The 23094-nt window shown below is 42.9% G+C and overlaps 1 protein-coding gene across 2 annotated transcripts; it reads right to left on the reverse strand.

The window, feature by feature from the left end:
• Positions 1-1926: 1926 nt before the first annotated feature.
• Positions 1927-12504, reverse strand: lg02h11orf53 (linkage group 02 C11orf53 homolog). Of its 2 annotated transcripts, none has more exons than XM_046314391.1 (5): positions 6693-12504; positions 5055-5155; positions 3444-3489; positions 2849-3153; positions 1927-2550 (listed from the first exon to the last, which is right to left on the reverse strand). In XM_046314391.1, the coding sequence occupies exons 1-5, from the start codon at positions 6715-6717 to the stop codon at positions 2149-2151; spliced, it is 879 nt and encodes a 292-aa protein (XP_046170347.1). In that variant the 5' UTR covers positions 6718-12504; the 3' UTR covers positions 1927-2148. The 2 variants fall into 2 exon arrangements, with proteins under 2 accessions (XP_046170347.1, XP_046170357.1); XM_046314401.1 differs by having other exon boundaries at positions 3444-3486; positions 6693-12502.
• Positions 12505-23094: the final 10590 nt, after the last annotated feature.

Consider the following 23094-nt stretch of genomic DNA (forward strand, 5'->3'; position numbering starts at 1 on the left):
TGACAGTGCTGGATGCCTTGATGGACATTAGACCCCCTTTAGAAGCATCATTCCTTCCCAGACACGTTTACACCCCTGTTCGGTGGAGCTTCGAAACTACACTATTTCCAGAGAAGTCTTCGCTGCGGCATTTAAAAAGTGGTAGTGTGTCCTTTCAGACAACCAAATATGCCTTAGCCAAGGCGCTTTCAAGGCGCCACATTCTAAAAGGGATATTCAAGACTTGGGAACATTCAAAGAGGCTATTTAACAGTCCTAGACATCTAAGAAGATAATCAATTAGCCTACAGCTAGAACAGAGGGAATTAGCGATAGATCCACCACATAAGCATTTAAGAAGGGGGAAAAAAACAGGGGAGGAAGCTAAAGGATATCACTGTGTGAATGGCCATTATGCGTACCTGTCCTTCCCTATAGTCCTTGTGCAATATAAGTCCAAGGGACCAGGGCTGTTGATGAGTGTAGTTGCAGGGTTCACTGTATGCTGCAGGTTCAGTCTGTTGAGCTGAGCTGAAGTTATCACTGTATAATGAGAGACACTCTGTCCCATAGTCACTGGGGTTGTCCTCACAGGGCCAGGGTTGTGCACTTGGCTCTGGCACCAGACTTAAGGAAGGTGTGGCAACAGCATCTTGATACCAAGAGTTTGCACATTCCTGTAAGATATAAAAAATGTGTTATTTTACTCAAAATCGTATGTTTAATATACCACATAGTAAAGGTGCGTTGTGAAGTTTATCTTATCGTATTTTACTTGCACGTTACTTTTTTGCAAAGTTATTTAAAGTGGAAATGATGATGATGGCGAGAGCGAGCATGTGTGTTCTTTCTCTGGTTTTGGAACGAAGGATCTCAGCTTACCGATGACAATTTCATTTGACGAGCTCTGCGCTTTTCCAGCAATTCCTTTACCGTGATCTTCACCCGAACACCTTCGTAGACCTTTGGCTTTTCTGTGTCAAGGAAATTAGTAGATTTATACATAGGAAAATGGCTTTTCCCGCGGCCCTCTCACACATGCATTTACGCAGGTGCTGAAGTTTGATAGCCTTTCCATTTTACGCAATGTGCGTAGTTTCTTTTTTTGCGCACTTAAATCCTTAATTGGTGAATATGCCGCCAGCCTTATTGTCGACCGAATCTTAACATTAGGCTACACTTCAGTAATTTCCCGCCAATGGTCCATTTACATGAGTTTGAGCATGAGAATAACAACGTCCTCAATTTATTTTATTTCACTTACTTACTTGCTGATGCTTTTTCAGCCAAACAATACACAGTTATCAAAATATAAAATAACTCACCACCCGACATTTTGCTTGGACACACAAAACTGAGAAGAATGCAGTTCAAAGCCGATCAGGTAGAGGATTCAGTCAGTGGACAGCGCCAAGGTGCTGGATCAACTCACTCAATGGAAACAAACGAAACACGAGGTAGGACCTCCAAACGTGGCTAAGACGTGAACCAGAAATACAGGTCCGTTGTATTTATTCTGTATTTACTTCTGCGTTTTGTGATTCCTATATATACACAGTGTACAACCTTGTCGTCATAACGATTAACAATGATTGTGGGGTATGCATTTGAATATTCAAATATGCATCTCAAAAAGAGAAGCTTTTTCCTGGTCTAAGGCGACCTCTATTGTCTCATCCATGTAGTTACAATGCTCCCAAAAGAGGTAGGCCTAATGGTGCATTTTCATACTAGCTTCTTGAATAATGTTTTTAAATGGCCACACACACACACACACACACACACACACACACACACACACACACACACACACACACACACACACACACACACACACACACACACACACACACACACACACACACACACACACACACACACACACACACACACACACACACACACACACACACACAGAGAGAGAGTTGTAAAACACAGACACATATGTCCCAATCAAAGATTTATATCTGTATTTTATCATTTGCACAATTAAATGTTTATATACAGGTCAAACGGAATACAAAGTATATAATTATATTGTATAACAAACCCACATCCACATTCAGCCACATTCTCTGTGGTAGTGACTCTGAAATGAACTGTACTGTAGCTATCCATTAATGTCCACAACAACATGTCAGTTTGTGTCTCATTCAGTGTCCATGCGTATCAATAGGCCTTCCTGGGTTCATATGGCAACCAAGAGCCAGTCCCGTCATCCTTGGCCCACGAGGCATCACTGAGGGTGACGGCTACACTGCCAGGGTCCTCTGAGGGCACAGGTGATACCTTGACCCCTGAAGTCTCCCCCGGGGATGTCAAATATGTGTAACTGGAGGGGTAGCTGGATGAGGGGCTGTACGAGGCACCAGGGTAGTGCACCTCTTCCAGGGGGTGTAGAGAGTAGGGCTGGGAGCCGGACAGGGTGGATCCTCCACTACGGCCAGGTATCAGCCGATAGAGGGAGGGGCTGTCAGTGTCAGGTGAAGCCAGGCCAGAGGTGGCTGTGATGGGCACTGGGACCTCATCCTGGCTCACTGAGTGTCCGTCAGACTGCTCCCAAGAGTCTCTCTTTTGAGGGAAGACATATGAGAACAGTGAGGGGAAGGTTAAGAGAGCAACACAGATCTACTGTATTCACATAATTGTGATGATAAAACAAATATGAAAGTAATGGAGAAGCATTTGAGGACTGACTGGTGTCTTTTACAACTTAAAGGTCTTACACTTGACTTGACCGTAAATGGAGACCTTTACGTGTTATAAGACAGCAGCTCAAATGCACTGTGACACACTGAAGGAAGACTCTCTGTCTCTGTATTATTTTTGAAACGGTCTCCATAGCAGTTAAGGTGAAATGTGTTTGTACCAGGAGGAGATTTGATGATTCCCCAGGGAGAGGTGGTAGCAGATGAGGTAGAGACGAGGTGGGGAAGAGGGATCCTCCGCTGGTAGAGAAGGCTGTGGCACCACGGTAGTCCCCAAATGACTCGGGTGTATAGTAGCTGTCAATATAGGCAGGGTAAGTGGAGGTGTGGTCGAAGGAGAGGGCCTTTCCCCCCAGGGCTGAGCTGTAGGGATCTGAGGAGTACTGTTTAGTGGACGGGCTGAAGTCTGAGTCAGTCAGGTAGGGGGGCCTCCTCATGCTATAGTAACCAGGAAGCATATGGGATCCTGTAGAAAGAGTCTAGAGGTGAAGCTTCCAGTGTAACCCCCCCCCATAATATATAACATTTAGAATATACTTTTATCCAAAGAGACTTAAATTACTGTGTGTAATACATTTTAGTATATGTGATCCCAGCCAGACTTGAACCCATGACCCTGGCGTTGCTAGCACCATGTTCTTACCAATTGAGCTATATAGGAGCAGGTATATTTACATATGAACCCCACATACTGTATGCTGTTGTAAAAGCTTCAGCCATAGTGAGTATTACAATAGGCTCCAGCAATAGACTCACCTGGCATCTGCACAAAGGCCGCCTGGGAATTACTTGTCCCAGCCTGCTGGTGAGACAGAGACTGATGAGTACTACCTACCACACTGGCACCACGTGTGTGTGTGTGTGTGTGTGTGTGCGCGCATTATGCAAAACAATGCACTGAACTTGGATCAAGCACAATTCCGGTGAGACAGAGTGAGAGGAAGTAAGCAATGAGCATGAGAGAGAATGGGAGAGACTGAGTGAGACAGAGGGGGAGGGAAGGAGGCGGAATGGAGGGCAGGCAGGCAGGCAAATGTTGTGGGTAAAAATTTGAATGTAATTTGCCAATTCGCCATTGGGATGTGCCCTACCCCCTCCAAGTGCCATTTCCCTAGTGAGTACACGTTGCTTGCTCTTTGGGGTTTTAGGCTTGGTTTCTATATAAACCATTTGTGACATCTGCTGATGTAAAAATGTCTTTATAAATAAACGTGTTTGATACACAAACTAGTATACTACAGCACAGACAGAATACAGAGCCAATACTGACTGGGCCTGATGGCTGAGAAGACATCACATCTGCAGAGTTGGACTGGTTTATTTAATTATACCATACCTATCTAAACACTTGACCAGTGAAAAATATATGAGCATTAAATGGACTTGTATTTTCCAATTACTCTGAGTAGCAATGCACGGGAAAAATGACCCCAGTCTATCATTCCATTTAGAATAAATCAGTTGTCCTTCCAGTTTAGTCCATTTTATTCAAATCACCACCAAAATTCTCCTTCACACAGGTTTTGTTATTCTTCTCAACTGTTTGGACGGTAATGATTACAGGGTAATAGCAGAACTAGGTAAATTCCCTCATGCTCTGCTGCATGAACCATTTGAAATGGTTTCACATAAACTGTCATAAGACAGTCATAATGAGAACCAAGCTTTTCAGGCAGCCAACAATGACCAACCATATATCTGCATTCTATTTTCATAGAGGTGCGTGAACCAAGCTTTTCAGCCAGCCAACAATGACCAACCATATCTATGAGAATACAAATATATGTCAATTGACAGTACATCAGTTTATTTAAACAGTCCCCATTCCCATTGAGAGTTAATGAACAAGAGTCGAGCTCTTTGTGATCAGTCATCAGACTGACCTGTCCCCAACTGAAAACGAGCAGCCATTTTATGATTTGGTGGTGACTGATGAAAGGAGCTTGTTGTCTTTCCCTGTTTGATCTAGGCCTGGGTTTAGAGATGGCCTAACCTCAGCTTAACTGCCTGGGGCCCAACAATGGCTTGCTTGTCTGAAATGATCTGCTGGGGAGAAGGCTAGTAGCATTGGCAGGTGTGTCTGATTTCAGGATTCTGATAGGTGACCTGCTAGTGCTACCACAGAAAGCCCAGCAGGGATGTAGCCTACTGTCAACCGAAGCCTCTTGGGAGCACACACTTTCACTCTCTCACACACTCTCTCCATGGGTATTTCCTTTGTGTGGTCGGTGGTGGTCGCGTTGATTGTTTAATTGAAAGAAAGACGATACAGAATGTAAATAATCTGAGAGGCGACTAGGGAGCGAAAGACCGAAACAGAGAAAATGGATGGGAGCAAAAGAGGACAAGCCTGAAAAGTAAACTCACGTTGAACCTGGGAACACTTGTCTGTCTCTGCCTCTTCTCTGCCAGAAGGTCTTTGACAGTGTGTTTGACCCTGACACCCTGGTACACTCTTTTGGAGTATTCTGCAAAGAAACCACGGGAGAGTCATAACCTGTTTATCCAGAGAATATAAATAGTGATCATTGTTATGATAATGTTATTAAACATTTGACCTGTATGTATTGGTCAATATATTAGTAGCCTACAGGCAGGATATTCTCTCTCTCTCTCTCTCTCTCTCTAGACACATTGTACAATCAAATGAAAAGGAAAATCTGCTCAGTCTAGTAGCTCCAAATGTAATAATTATGCAAGAGCTGCGGGACAAAGTAATACTTTTTTTGGCAGCATAATTTCCTCAGGACTGTCAAAAGAAAAGATATGATACAGAAAGTCCCTATTTGAGATATTATATTAACAATGGCTACAACGTGCATTGGCATTGTCCAATCTGATTTCTTTCATCCCTTGTGATGTTCTAGTTTCCATACCATGAGATCATGAGAGAAGTTAGATGGAACCCACCCTGTCATATGATTTAATTTCAGATAAAATCATTTCAGATAATACAGTCTAGAAGATGCAAGATACGCCTAAACAAAATCAAATCAAACTTTATTTGTCAGATGCGCCGAATACAACCTTACTGTGAAGCGCTTACTTACAAATCCTTAACCAACAGTGCAGTTCAAGAAAGAGTTAAGAAAATATTTACCAAATGAAATAATAATAAAAAGTAACACAATTAAATATCAATAACGAAGCTAGATTACAGGGGGTACTGGTACCGAGTCTATGTGCGGGGGTACAGGTTAGTCGAGGTAGGTAGGGGTGAAGTGACTATGCATAGATAATAAACAGCGAGGAGCAGCAGTATAAAAACAAATGGGGGGGGGGGGGTCAATGTAAATAGTTCGGGTGGCCATTTGATTAATTGTTCAGCAGTCTTATAACTGAGGGTAGAAGCTGTTAAGGAGCCTGTTGGTCCTAGATTTGGCGCTCCGGTACCGAATGCCGTGCGGTAGCAGAGAGAACAGTCTATGACTTGGGAGTCTTTGACAATTTTGGGGGCTTTCCTCTGACACAGTCTAGTATATCGGTCCTGGATGGCAGGAAGCTTGGCCCCAGTGATGTACTAGGCCGTACATCACTGATATAACAGTGATGTCAGCAGTCATTCTATGAAATGGTAGGCTATTTCTTGCTACTCAGAAATGTTACACATCCATAAAAAAGTGTAATGGGGAAGAAATTGAGAAATAAATTAAATATTGACATGGAAAATGTCATTTTGATTTATTCAGTTGAGCCCTAGTGGCTTAAACTTCAAAGTTACCAGATACCAGTAATATAATATGCTAAACTACCTACCTTAAGCAAAATATTTTAAGGCATTGAACAAATGCCATAGGCTAATCTATCAGGACACAAAACATACATGTTGTTTTTCCTCAGTTGTACCCTAACATCAATTAGGTCAACGTCAATTAAATCTATAATAAGGACTTAGCCAGGCTCTTTTATACGGCCACTACACATAAACCATTCTTGTTTGAAGATGTTTTGCACAAAGGCCTTTCCACGTTGAGATGAAACATGAGAAAATATACTGTACCGTACCCTCCATGAGCGCACCTGCTTCCATCTTGTAGGCCTAGTTATCCACACAAGGATCTTAAAGGGTATTCTCTTAATGTATCCAGGAGTTGAAGTGAACAGTGTTCATGATACCAAACTTCAACCCCTTACAATCTAACTCTGTGCCAGTCCTATAGAAGTTCAGATGTGATAACCCAGTCATTGAAGTGCCTCTGAGGCAGTCTTTTTGCTTTGTGTAAATGCAAATTATTGGCTGGACGTTTAAAAAAAAATCATTTGCATCATTATTCCAGATTAGAGTGAACCTACCTTTCCCATCGTACTGATGCAGGGGGATGTGTTTTTGGGAATTGTTTTGGTGATGGTGGAGATGATGGTGTTGATGATGAGGAAGAAGATGAGATCGGTAAGAGAAAGAGGAGGGCAACAACTTATGATGATGAATACTACAACATCATTTTTTTTTTTTAAGCCCTAACTGAAAAGTCAGGCTTGTTCACCTGTCAAGCTACAGTATATCTCACAAAGCCAACTTGTTCTAGTAGAGGGGGTTTTCCCAGGACTCAAACGGCTGTATGTGGGTAGACCTGATGACCCCACACTGGGTAGGGGATTAAACAGTTGTCCAATATGAATCTCTGGTAAAAGTCCTGTAAAAGTCCTTTATTATGTCAAACTGTCATTTGCTTGGGTTAAAATGTTGTCTTCTAAAATGCATATATATTTTATTTTCTATTTTTTACCCCTTTTTTGTGGTATTCAATTGTTTAGTAGCTACTATCTTGTCTCATCGCTACAACTCCTGTACGGGTTCGGGAGAGACGAAGGTTGAAAGTCATGCATCCTCCGATACACAACCCAACCAAAGCCACACTGCTTCTTATCACAGCGCGCATCCAACACGGAAGCCAGCCGCACCAATGTGTCGGAGGAAACACCGTGCGCCTGGCAACTTTGGTTAGTGTGCACTGCTAACCAGTGTGCATTGCTAATCCAACAACTTTTTGGTTATTGGCCCAACACTCTAACCACTAAATGACCTGCCGCCCAACTAACCACTTTTGTAACCCCCTGCAGGGGAGCCTATATAGAAAGCACCATCTCTTTCCACAGAAATGGAAATGGCCAGGCTTAGTGAATCATTATAGTTTCAAGCTGCATTTCTGTTTTCATGGGAACATTATAATCAGGCTAACTAACTCCACCCTCTCCTAGAGAGAAACCCCCTGCCCATGCTCTGTGTGTACAGTTTGATAACGCAGTGCCCTCTTTATCTCTCTCTGGCAACACAGAGCTACAAAGGCCAGTGGCCACTGTCTGCTGGTTTGCAGAAGAAGCAAGACATTGAACAGACTCAATATCAATGGAGCCTGGGTACCTCAAACTTGTGCATGTTTGTTAATATGATACATGTTTTGTACCCAATGTAATTGGGTCATGGTTGATGTGGGGGGTAGAGGCCTGTGGGTTAGAGACGGCCTGACAGAGTGGAGTATAGCCTAAGGCGCTGGGTGTTCGTTATTGTCTGAGTGGTACATCAACAAGTGCAGTTGCGTTCAGACAGTTAGGTGGGAGTCGTCGATCAGAGATAGCATCTCGTTCAAAATAACAGTACAGTATTAATAGCACAACTTGACCTTTTCTTTGCTCCAGTTCTTTCCATGGCAGGCAGACAGACAGAGAGACACAGGTAGGCACAAGCAACAGTCATTGCAGGACTTGGTCTTCATTGACTTTATTCCATAGACAATTTCTCAGGTCAGTAGGGACAGGCATTGGCTCAGGATGCTTCATGGCAGATCCAATATGGTGGGTGAACAAAGTGGACTTTGACACGCAGCCACCCGCGTCTCGGGCAGCTGAGAGGAGGAGGATGGCAGGAGGAGGCGCATGAGGACGTTCACGCTCCTGACCTGTCAGCACTCTTAATTAAATACAGAAAGGAGCACTAACTAGGCCCGCAGGCTCTGTGTGTCGATGGCTATCGGAGCGAGGAGGAAGTGGGCAGAGGCAGTGTGACATGGTCTACACCTACGACAGGCCGGGCAGCCTTTGAGGTTTAAGAGAGGCTGGCTGGCAGCAGAACACAACAGATGAACCTGTGACATCAAACTCTCTTTATAGTTAATTTGATCATGGCTTTGTAGTTTGTCTTTGGGGCACAAAATTACATGGGTTTAAACTAAATGGTTTCAAAAGATGAATAATGAGTTGATTCCTTTCTCACCTGGCCGTGGTCTTTGACTTCAAAATGGACTTTGAAGTCTTGAGGAGAGTGGTGATTTGTGTTGTGATGTGGGCTTAGCTCAGGTGTGAGAGAGTGTTGATGGCAGAGAGAAAATGTAACTTTTTGTGTTTTAGGACCTTTTCTTGTTGCAGTGGAATTTCAACTTCTTATCAAGGAGTAGCAGTGGCTTCAAAAATGTCCCCTTCTTCAAAAGAGGGATGTCATCAGAGTGAGAGAGAGAGGGATGGTTGTGACTGACATCGTAAAGAGACAAACAACCAGAGGAGAGATCAAAGAGCATCCTAGAACATAGAATGAGAGAAGGGATGGAGACAGACCAGTTAATCATTTTGGAAAACTGACCAAAAAATCCCTAACATTGCAGCATCCATCTTTAATTAAGGCCACCGACAGCACAGGCATCTGACACTCATAAACATATCAGAACGAGACATCCTCTGATAGTCAATCCACAGGATGTAAAGTATCTGTGCCTTTAGCCTATTTTTTAATCATAAAAACCACATGAAAAAACTAATTTCAGAAACAAAGGACCCTTATTACTTCCTAAGCCCACATAAATGGATCCCTGATTAAAAAACAGCCTCAATAGACCTACAAAATGATATTCTCAGTCAATGTCAGTGCCATCTCTTCTCTAATCTCTTTTAATCAGTGGAGGGTACTGAGAGTACTGTCTGGCCTATAGTGCAGGCTACTGTCTGGCCTTGGTCTTATAGCAGGTGGGGTACTGTAGACACTGCAGGACTGACACCCGAGGCACACTGGGCCCTGTATCTGTCTGACACTACAAAGGAGCCAACAGGAAATCCCATCCTCACTCCTTCCTGGCTACGGGTGAATCACTGTTCTCTCCTTCCTGGCAATGGGCCAATCACTGCTCAGGATTCAATATACTAAGGCATTCTTATTCTTATCACCACTAAACTAGATGACCATGGGGATATATTAGTCAAAATCAACAAAACAGCAGGTTAGACGGCTGTAAGAACCATATATTTATGAAACATCAGCTCTTTGACCAACTGGCTACGAGACAGCTTCTACCCCCAAGCCATAAGACTGCTAAATAAATTAAATGGTTACCCGGACTATCTGCACTGGGTCTATTTCCCACCTACTCTATGCACACTCACACTCCTATATACATACACAGTATATAGAAACTCACTCACACACACTACACTGACACTCTCACTCATAGACAAACATTGGCAGTAGAATGGCCCGTACTGAAGAACTCAGTGACTTTCAATGTGGCATTGTCATAGGATGCCACCTTTCCAACAAGTCAGTTTGTCAAATTTCAGCCACAAAGTGGTAGGCCACATACTCTCACAGAACGCGATCGCAGAGTGCTGAAGCGCGTAAAAATCGCCTGTCTTCGTTTGATACACTTACTACCGAGTTCCAAACTGCCTCTGGAAGCAATGTCAGCACAATAACTGTTTGTCGGGAGCTTTATGAAATAGGTTTCCATGGCCGAACAGCCGCACACAAGCCTAAGATCACCATGCACAATGCTAAGCGTCAGCTGAGTGGTGTAAAGCTTGCCGCCATTGGACTCTGGAGCAGTGGAAACGCCTTCTCTGGAGTAAAGAATCACGCTTCACGATCTGACAGTCAGACGGACTAATCTGGGTTTGGCGGATGCCAGGAGAACGCTACCTGCCTAGATGCATATTGCCAACTGTAAAGTTTGGTGGAGGAGGCATAATGGTCTGGGGCTTTTTTATCATTTGGGTTAGGCCTTTTAGTTCCAGTGAAGGGAAGATCTTAACCTTACAGCAACAATGATATTCTAGGCTTTCAACTTTGTGGCAACAGTTTGGGGAAGGCCCTTTCCTGTTCATCATGACAATGCCCCATTGCACAAAGCGAGGCCCATACATAAATGGTTTGTAGAGATCAGTGTGGAAGAACTTGACTTTCCTGCACAGACCCCTGACCTCAACCCCATCGAACGCCTTTTTGATGAATTGTAATGCCGTTTGAGAGCCAGGCCTAATCGCCCAATGTTAGTGCCCGACCTCAGTAATGCCCTTGTGGCTGAATGGAAGGAAGTCTCCACAGCAACTTTCCAAAGACTAGTGGAAAGCCTTCCCAGAGGACTGGAGGCTGTTATAGCAGCAAAGGGGCAGTGGCAACACCATATTAATGCCCATTTTTTTCGACAAGCAGGTGTCCACATACTTTTGTTCATCTAGTGTATCTACCTCATACCTCGTGCCCCTGCACATTGATTTGGTACTGGTTCTCCCTGTAAATGGCTCCATTCTTGTGCATTTTATTCCCCTTGTGTTACTATATTTTTTATTTTATTATTATTTTTTCGTAAGCAAGCATTTCACGGTAAAGTCTACACCTTTTTTATTCGGCGCAAGTGGCAAATAACATTTCATTTTATGTGACGATTTACGAGTTGTTCGTTCACTCATTAATTCATTAATTTAGAGCAAGATAAATTATTAGAAAGCCGTCATTGCTGTCTGTTGGTTGACTAATTTCTATGATGTAAAGACAGTGATAGAGCACATACAGGTACATACAGTAGATGACATCTGCTGATTACTTTCATTGACGGATTTGTTCAGGAAACTCTGCCCCTAAAGGCAATCACTCATCTGCCAAGTTTTTATAGTCAGATGACAACGTGTTGCTATCCTTCCATGATGCTGTGTTGGGGAGCCAAGCTAAGGGCAGATCCTGACAGAATTCAATAATGCCTAACAACCTACCTGTTTATCCAAACCAGGTAGATAGGTGTCGTCATCCAACTGAGAATACTGTAGCATCACCTTTTCCCAAAGGTGTGTTACTGTTAGTTACCTGTGTTTCCTCACTTGGGGATGATGTCAGAGGCAACTGTCACCTCACCTGTAGTGGTATTATGTTCGCTTAGTGACCACACCCAACAGTTGAGGAGTCAATACTGCTTACAATAACATTACATTTATCTGTCTGTTTACCGCTGTGTGGGTGATCTGATCAGTACACACTCCGTTGCTATGCTGTTTCATTCATACGGTTGTGTCATCCTATTTATAAATCCTAAGTATAAATAATGTCATTGGATCACTCATGGGCCTTTGGATCTGAGAGATGAGGTAGGGTGACAGGGCAAGATAAATAAACATCGGGTTAAGGAGCTTTAATTTCAGTCAACCTATGTCTCACTGTTGACATTCTGCGTTAAAAACAGTGTAACACCCACGTTATTGATATACTTACTGTACAAGGTAATGGAGAACTGTAAAATATCCCTCTAGTTCTATTTTACCTTCACTAGGTGTCAGTATTCCCCTTGCTTACAGTAGGCGAAATCTGTCTGACTGTCTCAGGTGGTTAAACAGGGAGCCACAAGACCAAGCCACAAGCCACACAGTTTGATATCCGAACCAGGAGGCCACATGCCAAAATCCAATAGTCTTCTGAAATACCTGAGCACAGCCTTTGCTTATGGAACTTTTGAATGAGCCCCATGCATGTTAATAATCTCGTCCCGAGATGGCATAGCAGTTCAGACGTCTTTTGTCCTCGTCTTGTCGTGTCCTGTATATATATATGTTTACAACTTTTTTTCACATACATTTTATTTTTATTTAAACACTCTCCTGCAACCCGCCTCACCAATTTATATTTATAAATAAGTATTATTTACCTCAAATCTGCAATCCTCCAAGAAGCTAGCCAGAAGCTAGCCAGAAACTCCAAGAAGCTAGCCAGAAACTAACCAGAAGCTAGCCAGGAGCTAGCCAAAAGCTAATCAGAAGCTAGTTCAGAAGCTAGTTAGCTTCTTTACTGGCAAATCGTTAGTAATTCAGCTAACCACGGTTTGTGGTCATCAGCTATCCTTTAGCTCGAAAATCTATCACCAGTTTTGTACGGCGCAGCGCGGCTCGGAACGGAACATACCGGACCAATTTTTCTCTCCATGTCCTTGGATTTCAACTGCTCTCTGGACATTCATTCCCGGATCTCACAGCTAGCTAGCTGCTATCCGTGTGTCTATCTGCTCTCGTCGATTCCGGAGCAAACATCAATTACTCCGGAGCTAGCCAGCTCCGTCAATCACTCCTGAGCTCCGTCAATCACTCCTGGGCTGCAGTCACCTATCCGGACCCGTTTTACTGCCTACGCGGAGCCCCACCGGGCCTTCACAACTGGACTGCCGACGTTATCTACCCGAAGGAGATCCGGCTGGCTCCTTCGTCGCAACGTTACCTGAACGCCCATCTGCGGCCTGCTAACCATTAGCTGTCTTACCGGCTGCTCTCAGAATAGACAATCTGACAATTTATTTATTTTTATTATTATTATGTTTCTTCTTGGGCCTCTATAACTATATCTATTGTTTTTATTTTATTGTTGTTGTTGTGTGATTTGGACTAATCCCCTCTACCACACGGAACCCCACTAATCTACTGACGGGACGCAAGAGGTGGCTAACAACAGACCTCCATCCTATGCTAGTTTCTACCGATGTCCTGGCTAGCTGTCTAAATCGCCGTGACCCCCAAACCAACCACTCCACTCACTGGACCCTTTTGATCACTCGACTAAGGATGCCTCTCCTTAATGTCAATATGTCTTGTCCATTGTTCTGGTTAGTGTTTATTGGCTTATTTCACTGTAGAGCCTCTAGTCCTGCTCACTATACCTTATCCAATTTATTAGTTCCACCACCCACACATGCAATGACATCTCCTGGTTTCAATGATGTTTCTAGAGACAATATCTCTCTCTTCATCACTCAATACCTAGGTTTACCTCCACTGTATTCACATCCTACCATACCTTTGTCTGTACATTATACCTTGATACTATTTTATCACCCCCAGAAACCTCCTTTTGCTCTCTGTTCCAGACGTTCTAGACGACCAATTCTTATTGCTTTTAGCCGTACCCTTATTCTTCTCCTCCTATGTTCCTCTGGCGATGTAGAGGTGAATCCAGGCCCTGCAGTGCCTAGCTCCACTCCTATTCCCCAGGCGCTCTCTTTTGATGACTTCTGTAACCGTAATAGCCTTGGTTTCATGCATGTTAACATGAGAAGCCTCCTCCCTAAGTTTGTTCTATTCACTGCTTTAGCACACTCTGCCAACCCGGATGTTCTAGCTGTGTCTGAATCCTGGCTTAGGAAGACCACCAAAAATTCTGAAATTTTAATTCCAAATTACAACATTTTCAGACAAGATAGAACTGCCAAAGGGGGCGGTGTTGCAATCTACTGCAAAGATAGCCTGCAGAGTTCTGTCCTACTATCCAGGTCTGTACCCAAACAATTTGAACTTCTACTTTTAAAAATCCACCTCTCTAAAAACAAGTCTCTCACCGTTGCCGCCTGCTATAGACCACCCTCTGCCCCCAGCTGTGTTCTGGACATCATATGTGAACTGATTGCCCCCCCATCTATCTTCAGAGCTCGTGCTGCTAGGCGACCTAAACTGGAACATGCTTAACACCCCAGCCATCCTACAATCTAAACTTGATGCCCTCAATCTCACTCAAATTATCAATGAACCTACCAGGTACCCCCCCAAAGCCTTAAACACGGGCACCCTCATAGATATCATCCTAACCAACTTCCCCTCTAAATACACCTCTGCTGTCTTCAACCAAGATCTCAGCGATCACTGCCTCATTGCCTGCATCCGTAATGGGTCAGCGGTCAAACGACCTCCACTCATCACTGTAAAACGCTCCCTGAAACACTTCAGCGAGCAGGCCTTTCTAATCGACCTGGCCGGGGTATCCTGGAAGGATATTGATCTCATCCCGTCAGTAGAGGATGCCTGGATATTTTTTTTAAATGCCTTCCTAACCATCTTAAATAAACATGCCCCATTCAAGAAATTTAGAACCAGGAACAGATATAGCCCTTGGTTCTCCCCAGACCTGACTGCCCTTAACCAACACAAAAACATCCTATGGCATTCTGCATTAGCATCGAACAGCCCCCGTGATATGCAGCTGTTCAGGGAAGCTAGAAACCGTTATACACAGGCAGTTAGAAAAGCCAAGGCTAGCCTTTTCAAGCAGAAATTTGCTTCCTGCAACACTAACTCAAAAAAAGTTCTGGGACACTGTAAAATCCATGGAGAATAAGAACACCTCCTCCCAGCTGCCCACTGCACTGAAGATAGGAAACACTGTCACCACTGATAAATCCACCATAATTGAGAATTTCAATTAGCATTTTTCTACGGCTGGCCATGCTTTCCACCTGGCTACACCTACCCCGGTCAACAGCACTACACCCCCAAGCCTTCCCCATTTCTCCTTCTCCCAAATCCATTCAGCTGATGTTCTGAAAGAGCTGAAAAATCTGGACCCCTACAAATCAGCCGGGCTAGACAATCTGGACCCTTTCTTTCTAAAATTATCTGCCGAAATTGTTGCCACCCCTATTACTAGCCTGTTCAACCTCTCTTTCGTGTCGTCTGAGATTCCCAAAGATTGGAAAGCAGCTGCGGTCATCCCCCTCTTCAAAGGGGGGGACACTCTTGACCCAAACTGCTACAGACCTATATCTATCCTACCATGCCTTTCTAAGGTCTTCGAAAGCCAAGTCAACAAACAGATTACCGACCATTTCGAATCTCACCATACCTTCTCTGCTATGCAATCTGGTTTCAGAGCTGGTCATGGGTGCACCTCAGCCACGCTCAAGGTCCTAAACGATATCTTAACCGCCATAGATAAGAAACATTACTGTGCAGCCGTATTCATTGATCTGGCCAAGGCTTTCGACTCTGTCAACCACCACATCCTCATCGGCAGACTCGACAGCCTTGGTTTCTCAAATGATTGCCTCGCCTGGTTCACCAACTACTTCTCTGATAGAGTTCAGTGTGTCAAATCGGAGGGTCTGCTGTCCGGACCTCTGGCAGTCTCTATGGGGGTGCCACAGGGTTCAATTCTTGGACCGACTCTCTTCTCTGTATACATCAATGAGGTCGCTCTTGCTGCTGGTGAGTCCCTGATCCACCTCTACGCAGACGACACCATTCTGTATACTTCCGGCCCTTCTTTGGACACTGTGTTAACAATCCTCCAGGCAAGCTTCAATGCCATACAACTCTCATTCCGTGGCCTCCAATTGCTCTTAAATACAAGTAAAACTAAATGCATGCTCTTCAACCGATCGCTACCTGCACCTACCCGCCTGTCCAACATCACTACTCTGGACGGCTCTGACTTAGAATACGTGGACAACTACAAATACTTAGGTGTCTGGTTAGACTGTAAACTCTCCTTCCAGACCCATATCAAACATCTCCAATCCAAAGTTAAATCTAGAATTGGCTTCCTATTTCGCAACAAAGCATCCTTCAGTCATGCTGCCAAACATACCCTTGTAAAACTAACCATCCTACCAATCCTCGACTTTGGCGATGTCATTTACAAAATAGCCTCCAATACCCTACTCAACAAATTGGATGCAGTCTATCACAGTGCAATCTGTTTTGTCACCAAAGCCCCATATACTACCCACCATTGCGACCTGTACGCTCTCGTTGGCTGGCCCTCGCTTCATACTCGTCGCCAAACCCACTGACTCCATGTCATCTACAAGACCCTGCTAGGTAAAGTCCCCCCTTATCTCAGCTCGCTGGTCACCATAGCATCTCCCACCTGTAGCACACGCTCCAGCAGGTATATCTCTCTAGTCACCCCCAAAACCAATTCTTTCTTTGGCCGCCTCTCCTTCCAGTTCTCTGCTGCCAATGACTTGAACGAACTACAAAAATCTCTGAAACTGGAAACACTTATCTCCCTCACTAGCTTTAAGCACCAACTGTCAGAGCATCTTACAGATTACTGCACCTGTACATAGCCCACCTATAATTTAGCCCAAACAACTACCTCTTTCCCAACTGTATTTAATTAATTAATTTATTTTGCTCCTTTGCACCCCATTATTTTTATTTCTACTTTGCACATTCTTCCATTGCAAAACAACCATTCCAGTGTTTTACTTGCTATATTGTATTTACTTTGCCACCGTGGCCTTTTTTGCCTTTACCTCCCTTCTCACCTAATTTGCTCACATTGTATATAGACTTGTTTATACTGTATTATTGACTGTATGTTTGTTTTACTCCATGTGTAACTCTGTGTCGTTGTATCTGTCGAACTGCTTTACTTTATCTTGGCCAGGTCGCAATTGTAAATGAGAACTTGTTCTCAACTTGCCTACCTGGTTAAATAAAGGTGAAATAAAATAAAATAAATAAAAAATGTTGCTCACAGCATATTATCTGCATCCAGAATCCTGTTGCTTTCCAGGAAACTGCCTGGGATATGTTGACCATACGAGAGAGGTTATGGTGGTGGAGCCTGGGATATGTGGCTCTGTCTGTCTCATCCATTGTGTCTAGATGACACACACAGGCACGCATGAACACACACACACACACACACACACACACAGTCTGGAGTTACAATCAGGAGTCAACCATGACATCAACCTGCACCGTCAGCCTCCATCACCTCATCTCTTAGGCTTAGGGTTAACCTCAACATCCTCTCATAACAACAAGCTGTAAATACACTCCATTCACTCCATTCTTCTGATTTTATTCTCTCTCTCTACGCCACCATCTTTCCTCTTCCTCCTCTGATCCTTGATCTCTTCTTTCCTCCCCATTCCCCATTTTTCACCCCCAAAGTCGCCAATTATTATTTCAAAAGAAATTGGCAAAACAGTCCTGTATTGTCAATGAATGTTGGTGTTAGGTATTGTGCAGTATACAGTAGATTCTCATTGTTCACTTTCGAGGTTCTGTGATAACTGCTTCTGTTGTTTCTGGGATAGCAATCATTAATAAACATCCAGGGGACCAACAGACGAACGTCACAGCATGAGGAAGTGACTGAGAGGTCAGCCATGGCGCTGGGTTCCTGGAGGAGAGAACCAAGCCAGGAGTAGTTAAGTCTGGTCCTTTCCTTCCCATCATAAATAAGCATAAGTGTTAGCTGCCTTACTGGGCTCTGGACTCCAACTCAGTGACCAGGAGCTAGCTAAACCTGATGACACTACCATCTGTGGACTGCACTCTCTCTCTCTCTCTCTCTCTCTCTCTCTCTCTCTCTCTCTCTCTCTCTCTCTCTCTCTCTCTCTCTCTCTCTCTCTCTCTCTCTCTCTCTCTCTCTCTCTCTCTCTCTCTCTCTCTCTCTCTCTCTCTCTCTCTCTCTCCAAGTCTCTTTAAATCCAAGTCTCTTTAAATCCCTTACAATAGCTTTTACAGATAACAAGAACCTACGTTCTATCATTGTCTCCCCATGCCTGGCCCGCTTTTGTCATTCGACTCGGCCGATTTCTTTATTTTAATTTATTTGTCTTATTTTTTCCACACCAAATACAATCACACACGTACAAACAACAATATACAGACGCACATAAACAACTACTACATCTCCTCTGCCCAGTTCTGCACCTCACTGTAATTTTTTGTTTGTGTGTTATTGACTGCACGTTTGTTTATCCAATGTGTAACTCTGTGATGTTGTTTTTGTCACGCTTTATCTTGGCCAGGTCGCAGTTGTAAATGAGAACTTGTTCTCAACTGGCCTACCTAGTTAAATAAAGGTGAAAAAATGCTTACACCTCCATCACTAGTGCCTGCATTATTGTTTGCCACATGGCTTTAAATTGTACCAATTCGTTTTTCCCCCATGCTATTTTAATAATTAATCATTCGATTTTTACATTTTGTTCATGATGACGGATTAATTGATGTCCATTTTTTTAATATACATTTTTTTTCAAGATGAGTGATGAGAAGAGAATCGTCCAGCTCATGTCATGTCTTGAAATATGCAGACAGACGGATTAAAAGTAACTTTACATTGCAATACTTCTGACAACGAACTATCTAGTGCCGCCCATAACTTTTGGACTTTGTAGCATTCCCAAAAAGCATTGATTATTGAATCACTGTTAGTTTGAACTTCTTTGGGACTGGGGAGCAGTATTGTGTAGCTTGGATGAACAAGGTGCCCAGAGTAAACTGCCTGCTACTCAGGCCCAAAAGCTAGAATATGCATATAATTAGTAGGTTTGGATAGAAAACACTCTGAAGTTTCTAAAACTGTTTGAATGATGTCTTTGAGTATAACATGACTCATATGGCAGGCAAAAACCTGAGAAGAAAATCCAACCAGGAAGTGGGAAATCTGAGGTTTGTAGTTTTTCAAGTGATATACAGTGTCTATGGGGTCATATTGCACTTCCCAAGGCTTCCACTAGATGTCAACAGTCTTTAAAACATTGTTTCAGGCTTCTACTATGAAGGGGGAGTGAATAAGAGCTGTTTGAATCAGGGGTCTGGCAGAATGCCATGAGCTAAGTCACGCGCGCGGCTGTGAGCACCAGCTGCGTTCCCTTTCATTTCTAAAGACAAAGGAATTGTCAGGTTGGAATATTAATGAAGATTTATGATAAAAACATCCTAAAGATTGATTCTATACATCGTTTGACATGTTTCTATGAACGTTATTGTAAATATTTTGACTTTTCGTCTGGACTTAGTGCCCGCGCATTGTGCATTTGGATTACTGGACTAAACGCACAAACAAAAATGAGGTATTTGGACATAAATGATGGACTTTATCGAACAAAACAAACATTTATTGTGGAACTGGGATTCCTGGGAGTGCATTCCGATTAAGATCGGTAAGGTAAGTGAATATTTATAATGCTATTTCTGAGTTTTGTGACGCCTCTCCTTGGTTGGAAAATGGCTGTATGGTTTTCTGTGGCTAGGCGCTGACCTAACATAATTGCATGGTGTGCTTTTACGTAAAACGTCAAATCTGACACAGCGGTTGCATTAAGGATAAGTTTATCTTTAATTGTATGTTTAACACTTGTATCTTTTATCAATGTTTATGATGAGTATTTCTGTAATTTGATGTGGTTCTCTGCACTTTCACCGGATGTTTGTTTGAGACAATGTATTTCTGAACATAACGCACCAATTTCAAATGAGGTTTTTGGAGATAAAGATGAACTTTATTGAACAAAACACACATTTATTGTCTAACATGGAGTCCTGGGTGTGCCATCCGGTGAAGATCATCAAAGGTTAGTGATTAATGTTTACACTATTTCTGTCTTTTGTGAAACCTCTCCTTCTTTGGAAAATGGCTGTATGGTTTTCTGTGGCCAGGCACTGACCTAACATAATCGCAAGGTGTGCTTTCGCCGTAAAGCCTTTTTGAAATCAGACACTGTGGCTGGATTAACAAGAATATTATCTTTAAAATGGTGTTTAATACTTGTATGTTTGAGGAATTTTAATTATGAGATTTCTGTGGTTTTGAATTTGGCACCCTAGAATTTAACTGGCTGTTGGCGAGGTGGGATGCTAGCGTCCCACTTAACTTCTTAAGCCTACCCCTGTTTACTGCCCCTTCTGGAGGAATTGGGTACCCATATAAAACAGGATAAATTTTTGTCAAAAGTTGCTAATATATGCATATAAAAAATATTATTGAATAGAAAACACTATAAAGCTTCTAAAATAGTTTAAATTTTGTCTCTATGTAAAGCAGAAGTCTCAGGGCATGCATTCTCCCAAAGTCTCTCTTGTCATGGAAAAAGTTGGCCCAACTTTGACGTCATCGTATACGCCTTCCCAAACAACTACCGCTCTGGGAACAGTCTGTACGTGTTCAGCGCGAAGCCTGCTTTCAATGGGGCTTCTCATTGTGAGAATCGCGCGCTCACGAGATGTTGAGCGTGCCGAAAGGTCTCGGTCACGCGAAAAAAAAGTGTACGATTATGCGCGCTCTGCTCCGGTGAAGTCTTTTCTTCAGGATCGATTAAAAGACGTGTGTGTTTCGCTTCGTCCTCACAATTGCTGTACACCTTTATAACATGTTAAAGCTTAATTATGAACATAGTTTGACAAGTTTACTCGACATATAATATATATTTTCGACGTTTTGGTGCGCATCCACTTGAATTTTGCCTACATTTCGACCGAAATGTGGCTATTTTGAGAACCGAAAGACGCAGACTTGAAAACTAAACGCTGTTTTGGTAAGTATAATCCCTTCCAGGTCTTTTGATGGAAGAACAGCAAAGGTAAGGGAATATTTATGTGTTAATTTTGGGTTTCTGTCGACTCCAAGATAGAGGAGGCATAATGATACCTTTGGAGCGCCGCCTCCTAGTATAGCCTAATGAACGCAACCTGTAACGTTAAAAATAAATGTAACACAGCGATTGCATTTATAATAATAATAATAATATATGCCATTTAGCAGACACTTTTATCCAAAGCGACTTACAGTCATGTGTGCATACATTCTACGTATGGGTGGTCCCGGGGATCGAACCCACTACCCTGGCATTACAAGCAAGTGTATCTTCTTATACATATGTAAAACATGCATATTTAGTCAAAGTTTATGATGTGTATTCCTTGTTAGCTGACGTTATCTGCCGGAGCTATTTCATTTCTCCTGACAATTTAGTAGCATTTTTTGAACGATGCGTCATTGTAAACAGAGATTTATGGATATATATTGCAGATTATTGAAAGAAAAATGAACGTACTGTGTAACATGTTATATTACTGTCATCTGATGAAGATTTCAAAAGGCTAGTGAAATGATTTTTTTTTAATCCTGCGTTTGTTGATTGCATATTTTGTCCTACTTGGCTATGCTAATGAGCTATGTCTGCGGTGGTGGTTTGACATAAATATGTGCTATGTTTTCGCCGTAAAACATTTTAGAAATCTGACTTGTTGCCTGGATTCACAACGAGTGTAGCTTTAATTCAATACCCTGCATGTGTATTTTAATGAACGTTTGAGTTTTAACTAATACTATTAGCATTTAGCGTAGCGCATTTGCATTTCCAGAGCTCTAGATGGGACGCCTGCGTGGTAGGAGCAAGGTAGGAGCAAGAGGTTAAGACATCTGACTCTAGTGTTGTCCTGTAGAATTTGCAAATTTTGTATAATACATTTTTTTGTATAATATATTATACTCAACAGTTTGTACTGGATTAAGCGTACATTTTTGTGAAAAGTAATTTCACTACTGTCTTAGAATGGCGTCGGAGGGGATGGCTGCCATTTTACAGGCTCCAAACCAACTGTGCTATTTTGTTCATTTTTTCCCGCGTTTTTGAAATGATTATGTACTTAATATTGCTGCTACCGTCTCTTATGACCGAAATCATATTCTGGACATCAGAACATCGATTACTCACTTTCTATAATAAGTCTGACTCAAGGGATATACTGCTTTCTCGGGAAATCCCCAGGCAAACTTAAATCTGTTTTTCCTCATTTCTACTAGCATGTCACATGTGCAACCAGATGAAAAAAACTATAGGCCACCTTTACTCCACACACAGATACGCATACAAATCTGTCACTGGCACTCCATTTGGCAAATCTGACCATAATTCTATACTGCTGATTCCTGTGTGCAAGCAAAAACTAAAGCAGGAAGTACCAGTGACTCGATCAATACGGAAGTGGTCAGTTGACGCGGCTGCTACGCTACAGGACTGTTTTGCTAGCACAGACTGGAATATGTTCCGGGATTCATCCAATGGCATTGAGAAGAATTCCACCTAAGTCATCAGCTTCATCAATAAGTGCATCGACGACGTTATCCCCACAGTGACCGTGCGTACATATTACAACCAGAAGCCATGGATTACAGGCAACATCCGTATCGAGCTAAAGGCTAGAGCTGCCGCTTTCAAGGAGTGGGACACTAATCCAGAAGCTTATAAGATATCCCTCTACGCCCTCAGTCTAACCATCAAAAAGGGAAAGCGTCAATACAGGATTAAGATTGAATCCTACTACACCAGCTCTGACACTCGTCGGATGTGGCAGGGATTGAAAACTATTATGGACTACAGAGGGAAACCCAGCCGCTAGCTGCCCAGTGACGCGAGCCTACCAGATGAGCTAAATGCCTTTTTTATGCTCGCCTAGAGGCAAGCAACACTGAAGCATGCATGAGAGCACCAGCTGTTTCAGACGACTGTGTGATAATGCTCTCGATAGCCAATGTTAGCAAGACATTTAAACAGGTCAGCATTCACAAAGCCGCAGGGCCAGACTGATTACCAGGACATGTACTCTAAGCATGCGTGGACCAACTGGCAAGAGTCTTCACTGACATTTTCAACCT

The sequence above is a fragment of the Oncorhynchus gorbuscha genome, linkage group LG02, assembly GCF_021184085.1.
Source record: "Oncorhynchus gorbuscha isolate QuinsamMale2020 ecotype Even-year linkage group LG02, OgorEven_v1.0, whole genome shotgun sequence".
In the NCBI taxonomy this organism is placed as follows: Eukaryota; Metazoa; Chordata; class Actinopteri; order Salmoniformes; family Salmonidae; genus Oncorhynchus; species Oncorhynchus gorbuscha.

Excerpts from the sequence above, each read along its gene's own strand:
- lg02h11orf53 (XM_046314391.1), bottom strand. The coding sequence starts at position 6,717 with ATGGAAGCAGGTGCGCTCATGGAGG. Across the intron at positions 3,490-5,054 it reads CAAGTGTTCCCAGGTTCAAC|CAGGCTGGGACAAGTAATTC; the intron begins GTGAGTTTACTT and ends CTGTCTCACCAG. Across the intron at positions 2,551-2,848 it reads AATCATCAAATCTCCTCCTG|AGAGACTCTTGGGAGCAGTC; the intron begins GTACAAACACAT and ends TTCCCTCAAAAG.